General features: G+C 38.6%; 1 protein-coding gene across 1 annotated transcript in view; it reads right to left on the bottom strand.

Annotated features, from left to right (window-relative positions):
• Window positions 1–77: 77 nt before the first annotated feature.
• The window catches only part of LOC150078613 (phenylalanine--tRNA ligase, mitochondrial-like), a 40,156-nt gene continuing 17,130 nt past the window's right edge, over window positions 78–23,103 (bottom strand). The window contains exons 3-5 of the mRNA XM_090382735.1: window positions 8,615–8,746; window positions 7,868–8,028; window positions 78–403 (exon numbers count right to left, since the gene is read on the bottom strand). Of these exons, the coding sequence (XP_090238861.1) occupies window positions 119–403; window positions 7,868–8,028; window positions 8,615–8,746 (578 nt within the window). The 3' untranslated portion in view covers window positions 78–118. The remainder of the gene's footprint in view (window positions 404–7,867; window positions 8,029–8,614; window positions 8,747–23,103) is intronic.

The raw sequence follows: 23,103 nt of genomic DNA, 5'->3' as shown, positions 1-23,103 counted from the left end.
CTTGACCTGATATGGATCCATTAATTATAGCAGTAACAAAAAAAAGCAGGGTTTTATAGTTTGTATTAACCCATAACCATTCTAAAAATGCCCAACTTTATTTAAAATTATAACAATGTTATCTTATTTCAACATTCATTTCTTGTGCTGCTGCTGTTTCTATTAACTTGTGCACACTGTTCACCTCTTCTTTGGTTAGCGTTTTTTCCATGTGCCTGTATATAATGCGAAAACAACGGCTTTGCCGTCCAGTTTTAGGATGACAAAAAGTATCAACTAAAGTGACTTGCTCCACAATGTCACCCCCGATATTACGTACAAGGTCATAAAAGCTATTCTCTTCAAAAGACTCTGGGATCCAAAATGATATATCACTCTTTGCTTGAGGATACACACTGATGGGCTATGAAGGAGAGAGAGAAAAAACATTAAGAAAAACAAATACAACAAATGTAATTATTAAAAACTTTTAATGAAAACAATACATGTAATTCTACAGTATCAATTTCTGATGTTAATTTGTTGTACTGGATGCCACTAATATCTGGCAATTGTTGGTAAAATTTTATTTTTATTTGTAAAAGATTTGGCTAATTAACAATTTAAAAGTTCCATCTTATCAAACTGTAGTTCACCTAAGGGGAAGCTCTCCATGAATTAATAAACAACTTGTGGGTTTGAAGAGGTATTTCTATACAGGGTATCAGTGTGATAAGAAAATGTCCTGTGCTCAGTGAAGACCTTCTCTAAAGAAGATCCTTGGTAGTATGAACAGAGGTGCATAACACAAAAATGTGGAGTAGAGTCATACTGTTAGTAAAGAAAAATGTAACTGTCTGGAGCACTGGTCAGTTCAGAGGTGAAAGAGAAATGGTTTTTCTTTAACTATGTGCCAAAAGATGGAGTTTGTGATGTCCTACAAGAATGCCTGACCTAGTTGCCTTTTGTTACTATTGATTGTCATAGTTCTATGCACTGAGTGCTATTTTGGATGTTTCTGGGGAAGGTTCAACTAATTAGCTTTCCCAAGGACAGGCTGGGGCAAAAAACTGATCATCTCTAAACTGACCAGAGTTGACTGCAAATTTCTTTTCTTTACCATGTGACATGGTGCAAGGAAGACTGAAGCTTCTGCTGCACTAGCCAAAAAAATAAAATAAAAGTATCTGACTTCTTCCTCGTGTAGCTGACCTTTGAATTCACCAAGGTTTCAACGTCAACTTAATTACCGAAATAACTTGCATGGGGTGACTTATTCCAGTAATTAGCTCACTGGCTCTTCTCCCATAATTTGAGTTTGTTGCACCTTTATGGAATCAGTGGCAAGAGTGACAATTTCTCCCCTCATACACTCCCCCCCACCAAGAAACCTGGTTACCAAACTTTGTTACTATTGTTTGTCATAGTCTTCCAATAAGCTGAACTTTTTTTAAGATGCAGTCTTCATAATTAGTGCAGTATTACAGTACAGTGGAATTATGGACTATCTCAACAAGAAAATGTCTGGTAAATTATTGACTGAAACACCATGGGGTTTTCCTTACTGCCCATCTACACTGCTTGAATTTCTTGTCCAAATGACACTGGAGATGGCCATGAGAGAGGGCATTGGAGAATAGGTCGTTACCAAATTGTAATCTCAGGTACTTGTAGGGCTACTAACAATAACTGCGAGTCTGCATTGACTTTATTAGCGGGAGACAAACAAGTAACACATCTTCTTTCGATGGTTGATGGAACACACTGAGGTGGGCAGCAGGCAAACGTTTGTTTATTGCCTGTCCAACGTGCCGTAAGCTTAACATACGATTCAGATCTTTTTCAACTATCACACATAAAAAAAATAATAAAGATCGCGTTAACTGGAAATTTGCATCATGTAAAGGAAAAAGTGGTATAATTTTTTCAAACAGCGGTAACTGAAAAACGTGTTAATCGAACTTGCGTTATGCCAGGCCTGGCTGTACTACCATACTGGCAGGTCCAGTATGTATTTGATTATCTCTTTGGATAATCCACATGGAACCTTTATTTATTTATTTTTTTTTTTATGTTATTTAATATTTTTTTCTTGCTAGCATCATTACTTATGGATTTTCTTAGAAGCTGGTGGAAAATTGAATTTTGGTTTGCTGTAAAGGGAAAAATAATGAAATTACATTATTTATATCTATCAAAATAAATGTACCAATGTCTGAAATGGGCAAAAGTTTTCTCCATATACCTTGTGTAGTTTGTTTTCATTTAAACCACAGGCAAGTGTTACGCTTTTTCATACTTTGTACAGATATTTTTACTATAAAATGTTAACTAACCATAAAAATGTGTCATTTTAAATTTATAGAAAATTAAAACCAATATACATGAAAACAGTTTGGGGAAGGGGAAAACAAAGCTAATATCAAATTACTTCTTGTAAATAGATTTTACCTTCTTTTCTTGTTTTAAAAAATGTATAATTAAATTGCGAAAAAAAATTGCTCATGTGGTAAGCGTACACAGTACTATGCATACAGAACGGGAATTTCCTGTGAATAAATTGTATTTTTTGATTAATTCGCATCCCACATCCCCAACATTAACACAGATAATTCAGCCAACGACAAGAATGTCGTTGGCTGAATGTTTTCTGGCTATTGAACCATTCTTGGTTACCCTGCTAGGATGCTAAACATGCAGAGTATGCCAAGAATGCTTCACTCTAGACCCGGTGATACTTACACTGGCAAATCTGGTACTGACTATCATATCAGTTCAAAGTTACTTTGGTTGGCTCATCTCTCACTACACTGTATGTACATCCATGCAATGCAGAGAGACAGATGTCCAACTACCTGCTCTATGTAGCACGATATGTATGCATATATGAGTACATTCAAAAAATTCCCGGAATTTTATAATAAGTTTATTTAGTGAACAGCTGGGCTTACTAACCTAATTACCTACAGAGTACGATTCTTCTGCACACATACACACGCTTCATCAGTCTTCCCAAGGTTTGAAACATTCCTTAGACCAAGTTTAAAGAATTTGGTGTTAACATACTGTTCAAATTGTGATATTCCACAATTAGCTGTAACACATTAGCATTAATAGTAGCAAATTATGCAAGAAACCAAGCTTACACAGCATCAGCCAAAAAAAAAGGACCACTCCCATTTCACTTATTCATTCCCTCCAATAGTTTGCCTAGTTCTTTCACTTTAAGCTATTTGTCTAGACCAAATTCCATCCTAATATCTTTGCTGAATTCTTCGGTGATCCACAGTAGTTGCTTCTTGGTTGCCGTGTAGAGCTTGATGTCATCCATGTACATCAGGTGGGTAAGGGTGTACAGGTTCCTTCTTCCTTCTTTGAGCTATCAACTTCCACAACAAAAGATGAAAGTCACTGGCTAAAGACAAACATCATCACATCTATTCTGCAACCATCCTTCCTCAATTTGAATTTGTGTCCCCTAATGAGTTTAGTCTGAGCAAGAGGAAGAATCCCATCAGCACTGAGCTAGCTGAATCATTCAACACTATCTCAATCGGATCATGCATGTGCCTAGTCTCCAGACATGGCATTTGCAGAACTGAAGCTTTTCTTGGTAAGAGTACCCCTTTGTTCCCCTCACCAATCTAGTACTCGTTCCACAAGCTCCTTCTTAAAATGAGGCCTCCAGACCTGTATGCAGTGCTCAAGATATGGCCTGACCATTGCCTTATACGACGTAATAATCATCTCCTTATCCCTGCTAACAAAATTCTTGTATATCATTGACAAAACCCCAGACTGTCCTGGCAGCCTGTCTACACTGTTTAGAGAACTTCAGTCAGACTGCAGAATTACACCCAGGTAATTTTTGTTTTCTGCTATCCCGAGTATACTACCACAGAGTTGATATGTTACTCTGGGATTACTCTACCCATAAGCAGTATCTTGCATTTGTTAATGTTCAACTTCAGTTGTCATTTCTTAGCCCATTCTGCATAATGTTTCTAGATCTTGTTGTAGCAGCATAGCTTCATTACTCTAATTAACCACCCTGCCAACCTTTGTATCAGCTGCAAACTTGGACATTAAGCCTGATATGCTTTCATCAATATCATTAATAAATATAGAAAACAATGGGATCAACACCAAACCCTGGAGAACTCCAAGAAGAACAATGTTCACTGATTACCACTCTCTATCTTCTCCCACTCAACCAACCCTTTATCCATAGCAGTAACTTGCCTTTAATGCCACACTGCTACAATTTGTACAGCAATCTTTTATGTGCAACAGTATAAAAAGCTTTCCTGAAATCCAAGTATGGGATATTAAAATTATTTTTTGCATCAGTTCCTTTGTGACCATATTGCAGTATCCAGTCAAATTGGTCGGACTTTTCCCCTTAACAAACCCATGCTGTGTCTGAAGTATAACTGCAGCCTTGTCTCAATGATCCTGCATTACTTTTTTTTACCAGTGACACCATTATTTTCCCTGGAACAGAAGTTAAACTAACAGGTCTGTAATCACTTGAGTCACCCTTTGTGAATTGGAAATACATTAGCATTAGCAGAAGCATACGATGCAAGAAAGCAAGCTTATGCAGAATCAATCAAAAAAAAAATGCCCATTACCCCCCCCCCCCATTCATTCATTCCAAATGCCTGTCCAGCTCAGTCTTAAATTTATTTAGGCTATCAACTTCGACAACAAAGGATGCAAGTCTGTTCCACCAATCAACTATCTGCTGGCTAAAGACAAATTTCCGCACATCTATTCTACAACTGTCTTTACTCAATTTGAATCTATGCCCCCTCAGGTTCTTAATCTGAGCAAGAAGAAGAATCTCATCAGCATTCAGCTTGGGGATCAAAGGGTGACTGAAGTACACAAGTCACCCATTGTCAATTGAGAATACATTAGCATTAATGTATTCTCATACAATACAATATAATACATTAGCATTAGTAGAGGCATACGATGCAAGAAAGCAAGCTTATGCAGCATCAGCCAAAAAAATACCTCCCGTTTCACCCCTCTATTCATTCCAAATGCCTGTCCAGCTCAGCCTTAAATTTATTTAGGCTATCAATGTCCACAACAAAAGATGTAAGTCTGTTCCATCAATCAACTATCCACTGGCTAAAGACAAATTTCCGCACATCAATTCTACAACTGTCTTTACTCAATTTGAATCTATGCCCCCTCAGGTTCTTAATCTGAGCAAGAGGAAGAATCTCATCAGCATTCAGCTTGCTCAACCCATTCAAGGCCTCATACACTTCACATGTGCTTACTCTCCAGGTGCTGCAATTTGCAGAACTTCAGCCTTTCTTGGTAAGAGCACCCCTTTGTTTCCCTCGCCAATCTTGTTGCCCTTCTTTGTACTCATTCTAGCATCTCTACATCCTTCCTAAAATGAGGCCTCCAGACCTGTACACAGTACTCAAGGTTCGGCCTTACCGTTGCCTTGTACAACAGGATAATCACCTCCCTGTCCCTTCTAGCAAAATTCCTATTATCATTGACAAGGCTCCATGACCTGCACTGCTCAGCAAGTACATGAGTGAAGTGGTCGAGTCACTTTGCATGCATGTGCACCAAGGTCAATGTCGATATCCCAGGAAACCCTACAGCCATAGCACAAACCATTTAAGTACCAGCATGTACTATATATGAATTCTGATGGAGAGGCCTATTCCTTGGATAATGGAGTACACCTAAAAACTGCTACAATTAATTTATTTTTGATTTTGATATATTAAACTTAAATTTTTACTTGCTGATATAGGAAAGGGTGCATTGTCCCAGTACAGCCATCCTTCCATTTTTGAGGTTGTCTTCATCCCACATTCTCATGCAGTGAAGAATTTATTTATTTTAAGGATTAAGCAACTTTCAAGAGAAGCAGCACTGTCATCACTATAACCTCAATAAAGTTTCTTGAGCAATAATTATATAAGGGTGGTTCAAAAGAGATTTGTATTCGACCAAAAGTAGTTGTGACAGAAGATTGAAACAAACATCACACTTTTTAAACATATTCACCAGACAAAATGACATATTTTTGCCACCTCGCAATACACTTCTGCCAGTTTTGTAGGAGCCCTCTGACTGTCCTTCAAACCATGACTTGGCAGCAGAAATCATCTCATCACCAGCAGCAAAGTGTTTTTTCACAAAGAAAGGACTTCGGAGCAGAAAAGGAGAAGAAATCCAAGGGTGCATGGTTGGGGGAATAAGTAAGATGTGGCAATGTTTCAAACCCACATCCATGGGCACACTTCACTGCAGCATGTGAGGAATGCACAGGGGCATTATTATGAACCAGATGCACACTTTTGACAGCTTTCCCCATATTTTTTCTCTTATAGTAGTACATAGCTTTATGAGGAGATTGAAATAATACTTTTAATACTGTGCCATCACAATACAATCCTTTTGAAAGTAAACTGTTAGTATTACACCATGCTGATCCCAAAAAACTGGCAGCATCACCTTGCTGGCACTAGGTTGCACCTTTGCCTTATTTTTTGTGGATGAAGGCTAATTCTGCATACCTCTACTGTTTTGACATTTGTTTAGTTTTGCGGTCACAGCGATGGATCCAATTTTCATCTAAGGCGACTAACTGTGAAAAACTTGCTTTTTCTGTCACATCAACAACATTTCATACGCATGTTGTGCCCTTTCCTCCTTCTAGTAAGGGGTCAGAAGTCGGAACACATCTAGCAGACATATGCAACTGTTGATGGATAACGTTCTCCACAGATCCTACACTAATTTTGAGCTCTACAGCTAGTTTTTGATGCTAATGTGGCTATCTTCTAGAATTACTGCCGCAATTTTTGCAACTCTCTCTTTTATTACAGCAGTTGCTGGGATTTCTTCATCATGCAATGAGGTTCTTCAAAATTTGAATTGTTTATACCAATGTGCAATAACACTAACCTGGGCAGTCTTCTCCATAAACAGCAACCATTTCTTTGTGGTGTTTTCTCTTGCAGAAAGAGGAACTGAATCACCGCTCTGTATTCCACTTTATCCATTGTGGCTTCACGCCACTTCATTCAGAGGCGACTCCGTAGCCAGGTGGGAAGGAGCAACAGTGCATTGCACACGCTTCTTGATTAGACCGGGGTTCGAGCCCGTCACCACCAAATACGGACGATGCGGAAAGGTCAGGGAATGACCACAGCATATCCCAGAGCAATATGGCCTTAGTTGCTAATGCTCCTAAAAAAAAAAAAATAAATAAAATAACAAATAACTTCATTCAGTGCTGCAAAGAAAAAAAAATTGTCAGATAGAAACCAAAATTTGTGTAGTTACTACAGAGATTTGAAGATATCAAACAAAGAAAATATTGATCTTTCTATTACAACTACTACTGGGCAAATACAAATCTTTTTTGAACTCCCCCTCATATTATGACCATGGGAAACTTTGCCACAGCTTCCCAAAGCAGCACATTTTCCTCATACCAATTCTGTCCTAATATATGGATGCTATCTAGGAGTACATGTAACTTTCTCTTTATATGAATAAATAATAATAGCAAACTCATGCTATAATATGATTGAATGGTTTTTTGATAATCAAACAACATGACATATCTCTTCTTGGTTCCTAATTATGTCTGACAAAGAGCATTCAAACTGCATTCCTATGGCTGCTAGCTATATTACAATAACAGGATAATAAGTATGATTTAAATGTCTACTGAAGCTACCTATACTTAACATTAATGTAGATAGTCTCTGCGATAATTTTTAGACCTGTTTTTTGAGGGGGATGGAGTGGAATGTTTTCATGTTCTTGAATATGATATTATTTTCAGACAATTGAAATACCACTTAAAAATTATTACTAAATTTTGACCATTCACCTTATATGTAATGTTCTCTTCTGGATTTTCAATATGGAACTGATGGAGAAAACCAGTATCTAAGCTCCAGAATAATCGAATGTCAGGTATGCTGTAGAGTTTCATTGCAATTCTTTCAAGTCCAAGACCAAAAGCCCAACCTATTTTGGCATTTGCTCCTCCTAAGTAATAACATAAGAGTACTGCAGGTTAGATGTATTTATTTAATGAATTAATAATAATTTATTAATTAATAGATATATCAAAAACTGAGCAAATCTACTTTTCTATCGCATTTATGCTTCTCTACAGAAGCATATATGTCCTCCTAAATCCACACTTTTTAAATTTAAAACCCTTTAAATTTCTGTTTTCCTCATAGAGTGAAGTGCTTCATTTTATGTATGCTAGTTTATATTGTGGTTAGGAATATGTAGTGTTAGAAATATGTGGTGTTAGAAATACATAGATGGTAAAACAAATTTTACCATCTATATATTTCTAACATGACACTGGACACACACACCCCTATCCATTAAATTTATTACAAATTTAATGCTTTACTGCCTACCTAGAGGTTTCTCAGGTCATTACCTGAATACACTAATTAGAGATTTTACATTAGATAAAAGTATTTTATCTAATGTAAAAAAATTTTTTTTTGCTTGAAAAAAAATAATAAAAGCAGCAATTCTATAATTGTTAATTCCAGATTTAGGCAGAAACTATAACGATGTAAAGTAGAAAGCATAAAACTGACTTTATTACCATTATTCAGAATATCCTGCTTCATAATACCACAACCAAGTATTTCCATCCAGCTGCCATTAAGATATATTTCTAGTTCCCATGAAGGATGAGTGAAAGGAAAATAGGCCTCTGTCCACCTGTATTGAATATCTGCATCAAAGAATGAAAATGCAGTGTCATCGCTATCAATTTAACAATAAAAATAAGAACAAAGTCGCATTATTAAGATAAAATTAAAAAGACACTTGATCCTTGACATTTAATTATGAAATTTCTAAACAATGAATTATGAAAATTATTTGCTATATCTGTGAGTTCACAAACAAAACTGCGATAATTATGTAATCTAGACATCATACGATCATAGAAAGAAAATACATTAAATAAATCATTTCTAGTCACATGTAACATAACTAGTGACAGAATAATAAAAAGATTAGCCTCATTAGAATAGTAACAGGTGCATGTATACTTGCATGTACAACAATGCTAGGAGTGTGATTAATAAATTTGATGAGCTTGGAGTGCTAGTCAAGACATCAAAGGCAGATACTGTTGAGATATCAGAGACGTGGTGTCACACAGACGTAAGCAGTGCAGATTTGGAATTTCGGGAGTACAATGTGTACACATAGGATAGACAGGGCAGGAACAGAGGAGGGGTTATGCTGTTAGTTAAGAAACACAAAATCTAAGGAAGTGCATCCAATCGATTTTGGTGGACAATACAGTATTGAGTCTGTTTGGTGTGAAACAAGCACTGGGAAAGGAAAAATGAGAGTAGGTGTGTGTGTGTGTTATAGGCCTAATGAATCTGATGAGTAAAATGAGCAATTGTACAGAGAAATAGAGTGGGCCAGTAAATCAGAATGTCTTATAATGGGGGATTTTAACTTTGCAGATATTGACTGGAACTTGTTGGTCACTCGCACACTAGCAAGACTTTTGTGGATTTATTGGATGACTGTTTTCTACAGCAACATGTTCGAGAGGCAACCAGAGGGAGTAATAGTCTTGATCTGATTATCAGCAGTGATTATTCATGAATTAAGAATTTGCAGATAAAGGAACCACTGGATGACAGTGATCACAATGTATTGATGTGGGAATTACTTAAAGATGTAACTACAATTAAGGCTAAAGGGAAGGGCTTTTGTAAAGGTGGGATCAACTGATGATGTTACCAACGTTGAATTCTAAATGGGAAGCCTTCAGGGACTTAATTTTGGAGGCTACTAGGTTTTCATTCCAAATAAGAAATACTGTTCAAGGTTTAGGCATAAATGGATGTTATATGAATTAATTAGGCTCATGGCAGAGAAGAAGAATGTATGGGATGCATATAAAGTATCAGGTGACACAGAAGCCTATGGCAGGTATAAACTAGTCTGTAATCATGTCACAAAGGAAATCTTTGGCAAAGGATGCAAAGAAAAACAGCAAAGTGTTCTTTACTTATGTAAACTCTAGAAGGAAAGGGATGAATCAGATTGGACCACTTAACATAGATGGGTTGACTGTTGATGATCATGCTCAGGTAGCTGATAAACTGAATGAGTATTTTTAGCATTAGTAGAGGCATATGATGCAAGAAAGCAAGCTTATTCAGCATCAGCCAAAAAAAAAAAAAAAACCCTCTCCCATTTCACCCCTCCGTTCGTTCGAAATACCTGTCCAGTTGAGCTTTAAATTTGTTTAGGCTATCAACTTCAACAAGTGATGGAAGTCGGTTCCACCAACCAACCACCCACTGGCCAAAGGCAAATTTCCGCACATCTATCCGACATCCGTCCTTCCTCAATTTGAATTTATGCCCTCTCAGGTGATTATTCTGAGAAAGATGAAGAATCCCATTGGCATTGAGCATGCTCAAACCATTCAAAGCCTTATACACCTCTATCAGATCACCTCGCCGGTGCCTAGTCTCCAGACTCTGTAATTTGCAAAACTTAAGCCTTTCTTTGTAAGAGCAACCCTTTGTTCCATTTACTAATCTTGTTGCCCTTCTCTGTACCCGTTCCAGCAGCTCTACATCCTTCTTGAAATGAGGCCTCCAGACCTGTATACAGTACTCAAGATGTGGCCTAACCATTGCCTTATACAAGGGAATAATCACCTCCTTATCCCTGCTAGAAAAATTCCTGTATATCATTGACAAGACACCATGAGCTACTCTTGCAGCTCGTCTGCACTGCTCAGAGAACTTCATATCTGCCTGCACAATTACCCCCAGGTCCTTTTCATTCTCCACCACTGTCAGTGTAGTACCGCAGAGTTGATACGTTGCTCTGGGGTTACTGTTTCCCATATGTAGTACTTTACATTTGTCAATGTTAAACTTCATTTGCCACCTCTCAGCCCATCTGTTCAACCTTTCCAGATCCTGTTGCAGCAGCATAGCGTCAGTAGTGTCCTTAACGACGCTGCCAACCTTTGTATCATCTGCAAACTTAGACATTAAACTTGATATCCCATCATCAATATCATTCATAAACACCGAAAACAACAATGGACCCAACACTGAACCTTGAGGAACTCCACTAATAACATTAGTCCACGTTGAGCAGTGTCCATTGATTACCACTCTTTGTCTTCTGCCACTCAACCATCCCCTTATCCATAGCAGCAATTTGCCTCCAATGCCACACTGCTCCAATTCGTGCAGCAGTCTTCCATGTGCAACAGTATCAAAAGCCTTTCTAAGATCCAAATATATAATATCAAAGTTATTCCCTGCATCCAGTTCTTTTGTGACTACATCATAGTATCCAATCAAATTGGTCAGGCAAGACCTGCCCTTAACAAAACCATGCTGCGTCTGAGCTATAACTGAATTCTTGTCTAGATGATCCTGCAGTGCTTCTTTAACCAGTGCCTCCATTAATTTACCTGGAACAGAAGTTAAACTAACAGGTCTATAATTACTTGTGTCAGCCTTTGATCCTCCTTTGTGAATTGGGGTTACATTTGCACATCTCCAGTCTATGGGTACCTCCCCTGAGTCCAAAGAAGCTCTCATAATTATGGCTAGGGGTTTGCATACTTCCTTTGCTGCCTCCTTTAATATAACCGGATAGATCCCATCCACCCCAGGTGCCTTTTTTATGTTTATCCTCAACAATCTCTCCTCCACTTTCCTCTCAGTTATTACAAAAACATCCAGCTCACTGCCAATGTTTACTTTACCTACATCATTCTCCTTCCTGAATAACTCCTCATGCGTGAATGTAGATGCAAAATACTCGTTTAGATTGTTAGCCACCTGAGCAGGATCCTCAACTGTTGAACCATCAATATCCAGTGGACCAATCTGATTCATCCCTTTCCTTCTCGAGTTCAAGTATGTAAAGAACTCTTTTCTGTTTTTCTTTGCATCCTTTGCCAAGGATTTTTCGTAGTCTGCCTTTGCCTGCCTAATCTCCTTTGTGACTTGGTTACAGACCAACTTATATCTATCATAGGCTTCCATGTCACCCATTAATTTGTATGTATCCCATGCATTTTTCTTCTCTGCCACATGTCTCATTAGTTCATCTGACAACCATTTAGGCCTAAACCTTGAACAATATTTCTTAGTTGGTATGTAAAGCCTGGTAGCCTCCAAGATTAGTTCCTTGAATGCTTCCCATTTTGAGTTTGCTGTTGGTAACATCATCAGTTGGTCCCACTGTATAGAATTTAAATACTGTCTCAGACCATCATAGTCGCCTTTACGAAAACAAAAATCCTTCCCTTTACCTCTGATGGTAGTTACCTCCTTGAGTAAATCCCACTTCAACACACTGTGATCACTGCCACCTAGTGGTTCATTTATCTGCAGGTTCTTAATGCATGAAGAATCACTACTGATAATCAGATCAAGAGTATTGCTCCCTCTTGTTGCCTCACGAACATGCTGATGTAGAAAACAATCATCCAATAAATCCACAAAAGCCTTGCTAGTATGCGAGTGACCAACCCACAAATTCCAGTCAATATCTGGGAAATTAAAATCCCCCATTATAAGACTCTCTGATTTACTGGCCCACTCTATTTCCCTGTACAATATATTATTATACTCATCAGAGTCATTAGGCCTATAGCACACTCCTACTCTCAATTTTGATTTCCCTATGCTTATGTCACACCAAACTGACTCTACACTGCCCTGTCCATCGATGTCGACTGGCTTCACTTCCTTGGACTTTATGTGTTTCTTAATTAATAGCATAACCCCTCCTCCCCTCCTGTCCTGTCTATCCTTTCTATACACATTGTATTCCCCAAATTCCAGTTCCGCATTACTTATATCTGTGTGACACCAACGTCTCTGATATCCCAACAATATCTGCCTTTTATGTTTTGAGCAATACCTCAAATTCATCAAATTTATTTACCAAACTCCTAGCATTGGTGTACATGCAGGTATAAATGCACCTGTTTCTATTCTTAGCTACCCTAACACAACCCATGTGTTTACTTGTAACGCAATGACTACCAGCAGTCTCTGAAATATCCTGCATCTTGTTTTTCAGACTTCTGCTCATTTGAATAGAAGCAGTGCAAGAATCACTTCCACCTCTGCCAGTGGCTACTGTTAATCTATTAGTCCTTGTATCCCCCCCAACTAGCAGTTTTCCGACCCACCTAACACTGCCTCGACAGCATCAGCAAAAATTCTTGCACCCTTTCTATTTAAGTGTATCCCATCCCTGTAGAAGCAATCTCTCCTGTTATCAAGTACAGTCCAGGCTGAAAAAATTCTACCCCTTGAGCCTTGCACAATCCCTCCAGGGCCGAATTGATCGACAAGGCTCTCATCATATACTCCCTCCTATCGTGTCTGGGAAGAATTGCAGACACTTTCAAGTTCAACCCTAATTCACGGCTTTTTTTCAACAGTGACCTGTACTTGCTAAGTAATTCCGCCGGTCTCCTACTCTTAATATCATTAGTGCCAACGTGTACAACTATATCACCTTTTGTGCCCTTAAAAGATGATATCCGCTCTACAACGTCATCAACCTTTGCCCCTGGCAGACATACCCTGGTCCTATTCCACCTATCCTTTTTACAAAGCATGTTCCCCGTTTCCCTGACAATAGAGTTACCAACAACTACTAGTTCCTGTGGGACCAGCGCATTCTGCCTAGGGGGCTGCTTCTGTGTTGCCTGATGACCAAGTGCAAACTCTGGCGTTGATGTGGGCAGCTGAGAGCTTGATGGGCCCCTCAATTTATTTCCTTCGAGAGCATCCACCCTGTCCTTCAAGGTCTCATAAAGGCCCATAACAACGCTGAGTTGTCGCCTGATTTCCTTGCACTCCTTACATCGTGCACACACAAAGACATCCCCCTTGGCAGTATCATGTCCCGTACCCGATGCTCCGCAAACATCAAGCAAACAGTGCATTTTAATAGACTGTGATTCAGAGGGCAACTGCCCCCCTCAGTTCTCCCCTGAACCACAGCACTCCCATTAGCTTGAGCCTTTTGCTTTGCTGCTCTTGATTCCAATTTAATTCAATAAAATTTAAAACAAAAATTAAATCCTTAAGTTATATCCCAAAACAGTTATGTTATATATATATATATATTTTTTTTTTTTTTTCGGTATCTAGTGTTCCCTTTATACAACTTCCGTGTCACGTGTACCACTATAGTTATGTATTAATTATTTGTTACGATTAAGTCGTTATATATATTTATAGAGTTAAAAATACAATTGAATTGACAATAAAGTTTATCAAGATTAATAGATTTACTGATTAATTGACAATATTATATTATGCACTATACTACACTAAGCTTATGCTGTCGTGTAAAAATGGCGGGAATTCACGAACGGTATTTCTACGGACTCGTAAGTATTGATTAGCTTCCAAATCTCGCTATCTCAATTTAGAATAAACTAAGGATCCTGACTAGGTCTATAATCTACTTATAGAAGATAATTTGATATAACAATTGGTTAATAAATCGACTAAATTTGGTTAAAAAAAAAAAAAAGACCTCTCGTTCAATTTGTGACACGTGGATTTGATACCGTTACCGATACTAAGTAATATCTACAAAATCTCTGTCTAAGTTAAACTTTAAACTAAGTATCGTAACTAGGAATATAAAGCTACTCTAGAAAAAAGTTAATATGACAATTTAAACTAATAAAGCAGAAAATAAATCAGGAAAAACTTCTCTGTTTGAAGAGCTTTAAGGAGCAACGTCTGCACAGGCTAACCTCGCACCCAGCTTCATCTGCATTCACATACGAGAAGTTATTCAATGAGGGGAGTGCCAGAAGTTTATCAAATTCTAACAGGAAGCTAAGTGATTTTGTAATAACTGAGAGCAAAGTGGAGAAGAAATTGTTGAAGATAAACATAAGGCACCTGGGGTGGACGGGATCTATCCAGTTATATTAAAGTAGGCAGCAAAGGAAGTAAGTTATCCATAATTATGAGAGCTTCCTTGGACTCAGGGAAGGTCCCCATGGACTGGAGGTGTGCAAATGTATCACCAATTCACAAAGGTGGTTCAAAAGGTGACACAAGTAACTACAGACCTGTTAGTTTAACTTGTGTTCCGGGAAAAATAATAATGGTTAAAGAAGCATTGCAGGATCATCTAGACCAGTGGTCTCAAACTCAAATTGCATGCGGGCTGAATGCACGATCTGAAAGCAGCTGACGGGCCGTACGTTAGTTTGTCTCCGTCTATATAGCAATATGAACTGTGCAGCTGTGCATCCAGCTAACCAACTAGTGACTGACTCAAGGAAAATATATATCAGAAGTACCAACTCAATAGAAAAAATCGGAAACACCAGAATACTGAAGCGCCACCAACTGTCGGCTGTCAAACTAAATTTACTGATTGTATCGACGTGGGAAGTTCTCCCACCTTACCCCAGTCATGTGGCCTGGCATACAAGCATACAGTGACAAAGACAAAGCTCCAACCTATTCATTCTATCTCTTTTTCCTTCAATAGCAGTCGCACACATAAGCTCAGTCCATATCTCTATGTCTCTAAAAGTTTAAGCACTGTATTTACAACAAATACATAATTGAAATGTATTTGTGGGCCGTGTAAAATTGCTTCGGGGGCCACCAGTTTGAGAACACTGATCTAGACAAGACTGCAGTAATAGTTAAGACACAGAATGGGTTTGTTAAAGGGAAGTCTTGTCTGACCAATCTGATTGGATACTACGATGTGTTATTATGTTTATTTGGTTTTTTAAGGAGCATTAGCAACTAAGGCCATATTGCTCAGGGGATATGGGGTGGTCATTCTCTGACCTTTCCACATGCTCCATATTTGGTGGGCATGGGCTCGAACCCCGGTCTAATCAAGAAGCGTGTGCTACGCACTGCTGCTCCTGCCCACCTGGCTACGGAGGTGCCTACTATGATGTATGTGGTCACAAAGAAACTGAATGCCAAAAATAATTTTGATATCATATACTTGGATTTCAGGAAAGTTTTTGATAATGTTGCAAATGGAAGACTGCTGTACAAATTAGAGAGGTATGGCATTAAGGGTAAGTTGCAACAATAGTTAAAGGGATGGTTGAGTGGGAGACGACAGAGAATGGTAATCAATGGACACTGCTCTTCGTGGACAAATGCTATTAGTGGAGTTCCCCAGGGTTCGGTGTTCGGCCCATTGTTGTTTTGTATATTTATCAATGATATTGATGAAGGTATATCAGGTTTATTGTCTAAGTTTGCAGATGATACAAAGGTTGGCAGGGTTGTTAAAGACAGTATGCTACTCCAACTGGATCTAGATAAGTTGGGAAAATGGGCTGAGAAGTGGCAAATGAAGTTTAACATTGACAAATGCAAAGTACTGCATATGGGTAGCAATAACCAAAGAGAAACCTATCAACTTAGTGGTACTACACTCAGGGAAGTGGAAAAGACCTGGGGGTAATTGTGCAGTCAAATATGAAGTTTGCTGAGCAGTGCAGACAGGATGCCAGGGCAGGTCATGGTGTCTTGTCAATGATATATAGGAATTTTGTTAGCAAGGACAGGGAGGTGATTATCCAGTTATACAAGGCAATGGTCAGACCACACCTAGAGTGCTGTGTACAGGTCTGGAGGCCTAATTTTAGGAAGGATGTAGAGTTGCTAGAACGAGTACAAAGAAGGGCAACAAGATTGGTGAGGGGAACAAAAGGATCTTATACACCTCAATCAGATTTGATTGAGATGTATAAGGCCTTGAATGGGTTGAGCAAGCTGAATGCTGATGGGGCATTTCAAATTGAGGAAAGATAGTTGTAGAATATATGTGTAAAAATTTGCCTTTAGCCAGCAGGTAGTTGATTGGTGGAACAGCCTTCCATCTTTTGTTGTGGAAGTTAATAGCCTAAATAAATTTAAGGCTGAGCTGGACAGGCATTTAGAACAAATGGAGGGATGAAATAGGAGGGTTTTTTTTTTTTTGGCTGATGCTGCATAAGCTCGCTTTCTTGCATTGTATGCGTCTACTAATGCTAATGAACAAAATTTTCATATCAAAAATCTCATCTCAGTACTTTTATCTTGTAACACTTACAATAATTCGATATAGCTTAGCGTTACCATTAGTTGAATTATATGATGCAAGAAAGCAAGCTTATATAGCATCAGCCAAAAAAAAAAAAAAAAAACCCATCTCATTTCACCCATCCAGTCAGTCAAAATGTTTGTCTAGTTTAGCCTTAAATTTATTTAAGCTATCAGCTTCCACAACAACAGATGGAAGTCTGTTCCAGCAATCAACTACCCGCTGGCTAAAGGCAAACTTATCATTAGCATTAGTTGAGGCATATGATGCAAGAAAGCAAGCTTATAACAGCATAAGCCAAAAAAAAAAAAAAAAAAAAACCATAGGATAAACAATTTATTTGAAATTAGGAGTCCTTGAAAACTGTATTACAGAATCACTAAAATACTTTCATAAATAAGTTACTATGTCACTAGCTGAGGTTGCACCCAAAACTGCCTGAATGGCACTGCATTCAATTTCATTTGCTCATCCACAGCCAAGGACCCATCAAAAACATCAGGCAGCACATAGTATTTTAATTTCAATGTGGATCCTTGAAGTATATATTGAAAATTATTACTCACCCTCTGCATACCCTTTATATGAAATAAGAAAAATATTGGATCTCCTGTGCCAGTGTTAAAAAATATTCAACACTGGCACCAGTGATACCAAACTAGAAAGAACTTAACACCCAAGCTTCTACACTTCAGTGAACCGTGTGCATCACTACTAAAAGGTTGCTGACCCTTTCACTATGCTAATCTAGTCATTATATTTAATTTTTAATAAATGTGCACTGCTAAATCTACTCAAAATAACTTTCTTTTTTAAAAATACATTGCTTTAACTAATGTGACAAAAGCAAGTTTTTCTTTTTATACCTTTATTTGACTAGTACCAATATTATTTTGTTGATAGAAAACTGAACACAACATTGACAAGAGTCTTCAGTTTCGCATACCAATATTTTTATACTGAGCAAATTTCTTTCAAATATAATAAAGCCTGGTGAGCCACTGATATGCAGTGGTACTGTGCATAACACAAACAAATTAAAACATACTTAAGCTTCAGCAAGTGTGGGCTAGGGCCGCACTTTCTATGAATTCCTCCAGAACGTTTATAAAAAGCACATTTCACCATGTGTGATGTGAAAAACTCTGATTTGGAAAACTATCAAAATCATTTAAAATTTAAGTAATTTTAATAATATTTTGATTCAAAGTTTAAATTTTAAACAGTATCAATCGTACCAATATGATTTTGGAGGGCAAAATAATAGTAGTAGTAGTAGTAGTGGCATGTCATGCAAGAAAGCAAGCGTATGACCTTATGCATCATCAGCCAAAAAAAAAAAATTACAAAACAATCCCCTCTAAATATTTGTCCAGTTCCTCCTTAAATTGAACCTATCAACTTCCACAACGACAGATGGAAGTTTGTTCCAGCAATTAACCACCCGCTGGCTAAAGGCAAATTTCCACACATCTGTTCTACATCTGTCCTTCCTCAATTTCAATTTATGCCCCCTTAGGTTCGTAATCTGAACAAGTGGAAGAATCCCATCAGAATTCAGCGTGCTCAACCCATTCAAGGCCTTATACACCTCAATCAGATCACCGCACAGGTGCCTAGTCTCCAGCCACTGCAATTTGCAGAACTTAAGCCTCTCTTGGTAAGAGGATCCCTTCATTCCCCTCACCAAGCTTGTTGCCCTTCTCTGTACACGCTCAAGCAAATCTACATCCTTCCTAAAATGAGGCCTCCAGACCTGCACACAGTACTCAAGGCATGGCCTGACCATTGCCTCCTTTTCCCTGCTAACAAAATTTCTGTATATCATTGACAACATCCCATGACCTGCTCTGGCAGCCTGTCTGCATTGCTCAGAAAACTTCACTTCATATCTCACTGCACAATTACTCCCAGGTCTTTTTCATTTTCTACCACCTTAAGTGTAATACCACACATTTGGTACATTTCTCTGCGGTTACTTCTACCCATATTCAGTACTTTGCATTTTTCAATGTTAAACTTCAGTTGCCACTTCTCAGCCCACTCTAACACACTACCTTTACTGTCATTAACATCCCTGCCAACCTTTGCATCATCTGCAAACTTCGATACTAAGCCTGATATACCTTCATCAATATCACTGATAAATATCTGCAATAAGGCCTCTGAGGTTGGGATTATTCATACTACCAATTTTAAACACGCACACCAACCGTTTATGACTGGTTGAATAATGAAATAAAATAAAATAAAATGATAGAAAAGACTGTAAAATAATATTTACAAAAAACTTTTAGTCATTTACAAAAAACTAAACTATAACAAAAGTAAAATAAGTAAATAAGTTAAAATGCATTAAAATATAAATATAAAAGCGATAAAAAGACGATAAAAAACACTAGAGCTTTCGGAGGTGTCTTCCTCCTTCCTCAGTAATAGTGAGACTTAAAAGACACATCCTTAAATACCAGGTTCACGGCACACGTGGATGACCAGGCGCATACTCAGCATTCCTTTCACTTGTACCGGAAGTGGACTGGACACGTGGAAAATTAAAACGTTTGTCTCTTGTCAAAACCACCGCCTCAAAAAGGGGGTGAAGCCTAACTCCCCTGTCTCTGTTTATACTATTGTTACCAGAGGATCCAATCCACAGACTTTCCAGCCACTTGCGGTCCCAGAATCTATGCGCCCGGTCAAGGATGACAGCGTTGTCGGGGGAGATCTGGTGTTGTTTTTCCCAATAGTGCTCGGCAATGGCGGATTTGTTGAGCTCTGAGGTCCGTATCGCTTGTGAATGTTCTCCCAGACGGTCCTTGAGACGCCGTCCTGTCTCCCCCACGTAACATTCCCCACAATCCGGGCATGTGATCTCATACACGACCCCACTACTAGAATCCCTAGTAATGGGGTCTTTGACCTGTGACACTACTGTGTGCAACCTCCGGCCCGGAAGCTGCACACAGCGTGTCTGAAAGTCGCGAAGCATCCTCGCAATGCGATCTGACAGGCCCGGATAGTAGGGAACATACACTGTGGTAAGCGGTACAGGCGGAACTACCCGATTGGGCTCTTCCTCTCTGTTGTATTCATCAATGACCCTCTGGGGGTAACCGCACCTCATAAGATCCGTCGTGATTTGCCTAATTTCCTTCTCCCCCTCCTCAGGGGTACTACAATGCATTCTCACCCTACCCAAAAGTGCTCTGGCCACACTATTTTTATGTTGGACAGTCTGTGCCGTCCTATAACGTGTGTACTGGCCCCTACACATTGGTTTCCTATAAACCTTAGTTCTAAGTCTGGGGCCTTCCCTATATACCATTATGTCCAGAAATGGGAGGGTACCATCTATTTCTACCTCCGAGGTAAATTTTATGAAGGGGGAGAAACCATTGAGAAACGAGACCACATCTTCCTCTCTCCCCTTCCTTACAATAGTAAACGTGTCATCAACATATCGTTTCCACTTACGCATAGGGAACTCCAATCTTGCGAAAACCCTATTCTCAAATTCCTCCATAGCCAGATTTGCAACAATGGCACTGATTGGAGAACCCATGGCTGTACCGTGAACCTGTTTATACATCACTCCTTGGAAAACCAAGGTTGTACTAGAAAGACATAATTCAACAGCACCACATATATCTTCTATGTTTAGGTGGGATCTAGCACTTAAAGTATTATCCTTTTGTAAAGCCAACTTTACACATTCTACCCCATGGGCTATGGGGATACAAGTAAATAATGATATGACATCTAATGACATCATCATCTCGTCCTCCCCTATTTCTTGACTCCTCACAAAGTTCACAAATTCCGCACTGTCTCCAATGACCAACGCGGACCGCCCCACAACCGGGGAAATCAGCTGCGCCAGATATTTTGATAAAGCATACGTAGGGCTACCAATGAAGGAAACTATGGGCCGTAATGGAACATTCTCCTTGTGTGTCTTAGGTAACCCATAAAATCTGGGCAGTCGACACCCTGTTGCATGCATGGACCAATACTTGTCCTTTGGAATCTTTTCCATCTTTAGCCAGGAAAGTAGCATCTTATTTACACACTGTTCTAAGCTAGCCAAGGGGTTTCTGTGAACAATCTTATACGTACAGTTATCACCTAATAAGTCTAACGCTTTCTTGTGGTAATCTTCTTTGTTTAATACCACAGTTGATCTGCCTTTATCTGCTGGTAGGATTATAATATCTTCGTCCCGTTTAAGTTCTTCTAGCGCTTTCTTCTGTTTCGGAGTAAGATTTGCAGCAATCATTTTTGCTTGGCCCAGGATTTTCCACGTTTTAATTTTCCACGTGTCCAGTCCACTTCCGGTTCCGGTACAAGTGAAAGGAATGCTGAGTATGCGCCTGGTCATCCACGTGTGCCGTGAACCTGGTATTTAAGGATGTGTCATTTAAGTCTCACTATTACTGAGGAAGGAGGAAGACACCTCCGAAAGCTCTGGTGTTTTTTATCGTCTTTTTATCGCTTTTATATTTATATTTTAATGCATTTTAACTTATTTACTTATTTTACTTTTGTTATAGTTTAGTTTTTTGTAAATGACTAAAAGTTTTTTGTAAATATTATTTTACAGTCTTTTCTATCATTTTATTTTATTTTATTTCATTATTCAACCAGTCATAAACGGTTGGTGTGTGTGTTTAAAATTGGTATCACTGATAAATATACAAAACAACAGGGGACCCAACACCGAACCCTGTGGGACTCCACTAATAACATTAGTCCACGAAGAGAAGCACCCATTGATTACCACCCTCTATCTTCTCCCACTCAACCATCCTTTTATCCATTGTAGCAACTTACTCTTAATACTATTCTGCTCCAATTTGTACAGTAGTCTTCCATGCGCAACAGTGTCAAAAGCTTTCCTGAAATCCAAGTATATGATATCAAACTTATTTTTTGCATCCAGTTCCTTTGTAACCACATCATAATAACCAATCAAATTTGTCAGACAAGACTTTCCCTTAACAAACATCAGGCAGCACAAACATCAAACCCATGCTGTGTCTGAATTATTGCTGCAGTCTTGTCTAGATGATCCTGCAATGCATCTTTAACCAGTGACTCCATTATTTTACCCGGAACAGAAGTTAAACTGACTGGTCTGTAATTACTCGTGCCACTCTTCGATCCCCCTTTGTGAATTGGGGACACATTTGTACATCTCCAGTCCATGGGGACCGCCCGAGTCCAACGATGCTCTCATAATTATGGCTAAGGTTTGCTTACTTCCTTTGCTGCCTCCTTTAATATAACTGGATAGATCCCATCCACCCCAGGTGCCTTTCTTATGTTTAACTTCAACAATTTCTCCCCCACTTTGTTCTCAGTTATTACAAAATCATTAAGCACCCTGTTACAATTTGATAACCTTGTGGCATTTTCAAACCTTAATAACTCCTCATAATGACTAAGACTTGTAGAGCCTAGGGGATTAAGTCAACCTTTTATGGTACCTTTGGTGGTAATGTTTAAACCATTCATAACCTTTCACACTGTTAAATATGTTTATGTAAAGTTGAATTTATATTTCCACATTTTTATTATACTGAAAATGATAACGTTGTTTTCAACACTTGGGATGAGACACAATTTGACACGATCTCTTGCATTAAGTCTGTTAGACATATTTCGAAGGAACTGTTTTGAAGTGACAAACCAGAATGTCATAGTGAATTATGAAAAATTATTGTCTATGAGAATATGTTACCACTCTGAAAATGTTAAGGAGCCCTTCTCTTAGGTGGAACTAAATTATGCCATAAATCGGGTAAAGGATGGCAAAGCTCCAGGTCTCAACTTTTTGGAAAAGCATATCATCGAATCCTTCCATTCTGGGTACCCAGGTGTGATGCTGGACTTTATAACAAGCCAAAGGAAGATTTCCTGAGGTTTGGCAGAAGGCCATTCTGAGAGTGATCTTAAAAAAAGTCTGGAAGC

Source organism: Mastigoproctus giganteus, chromosome 10, assembly GCF_048544385.1.
Source record: "Mastigoproctus giganteus isolate SK-2022 chromosome 10, ASM4854438v1, whole genome shotgun sequence".
NCBI classification, from domain to species: domain Eukaryota; kingdom Metazoa; phylum Arthropoda; class Arachnida; order Uropygi; family Thelyphonidae; genus Mastigoproctus; species Mastigoproctus giganteus.
This window is presented reverse-complemented; position numbering and strand designations above follow the sequence as displayed.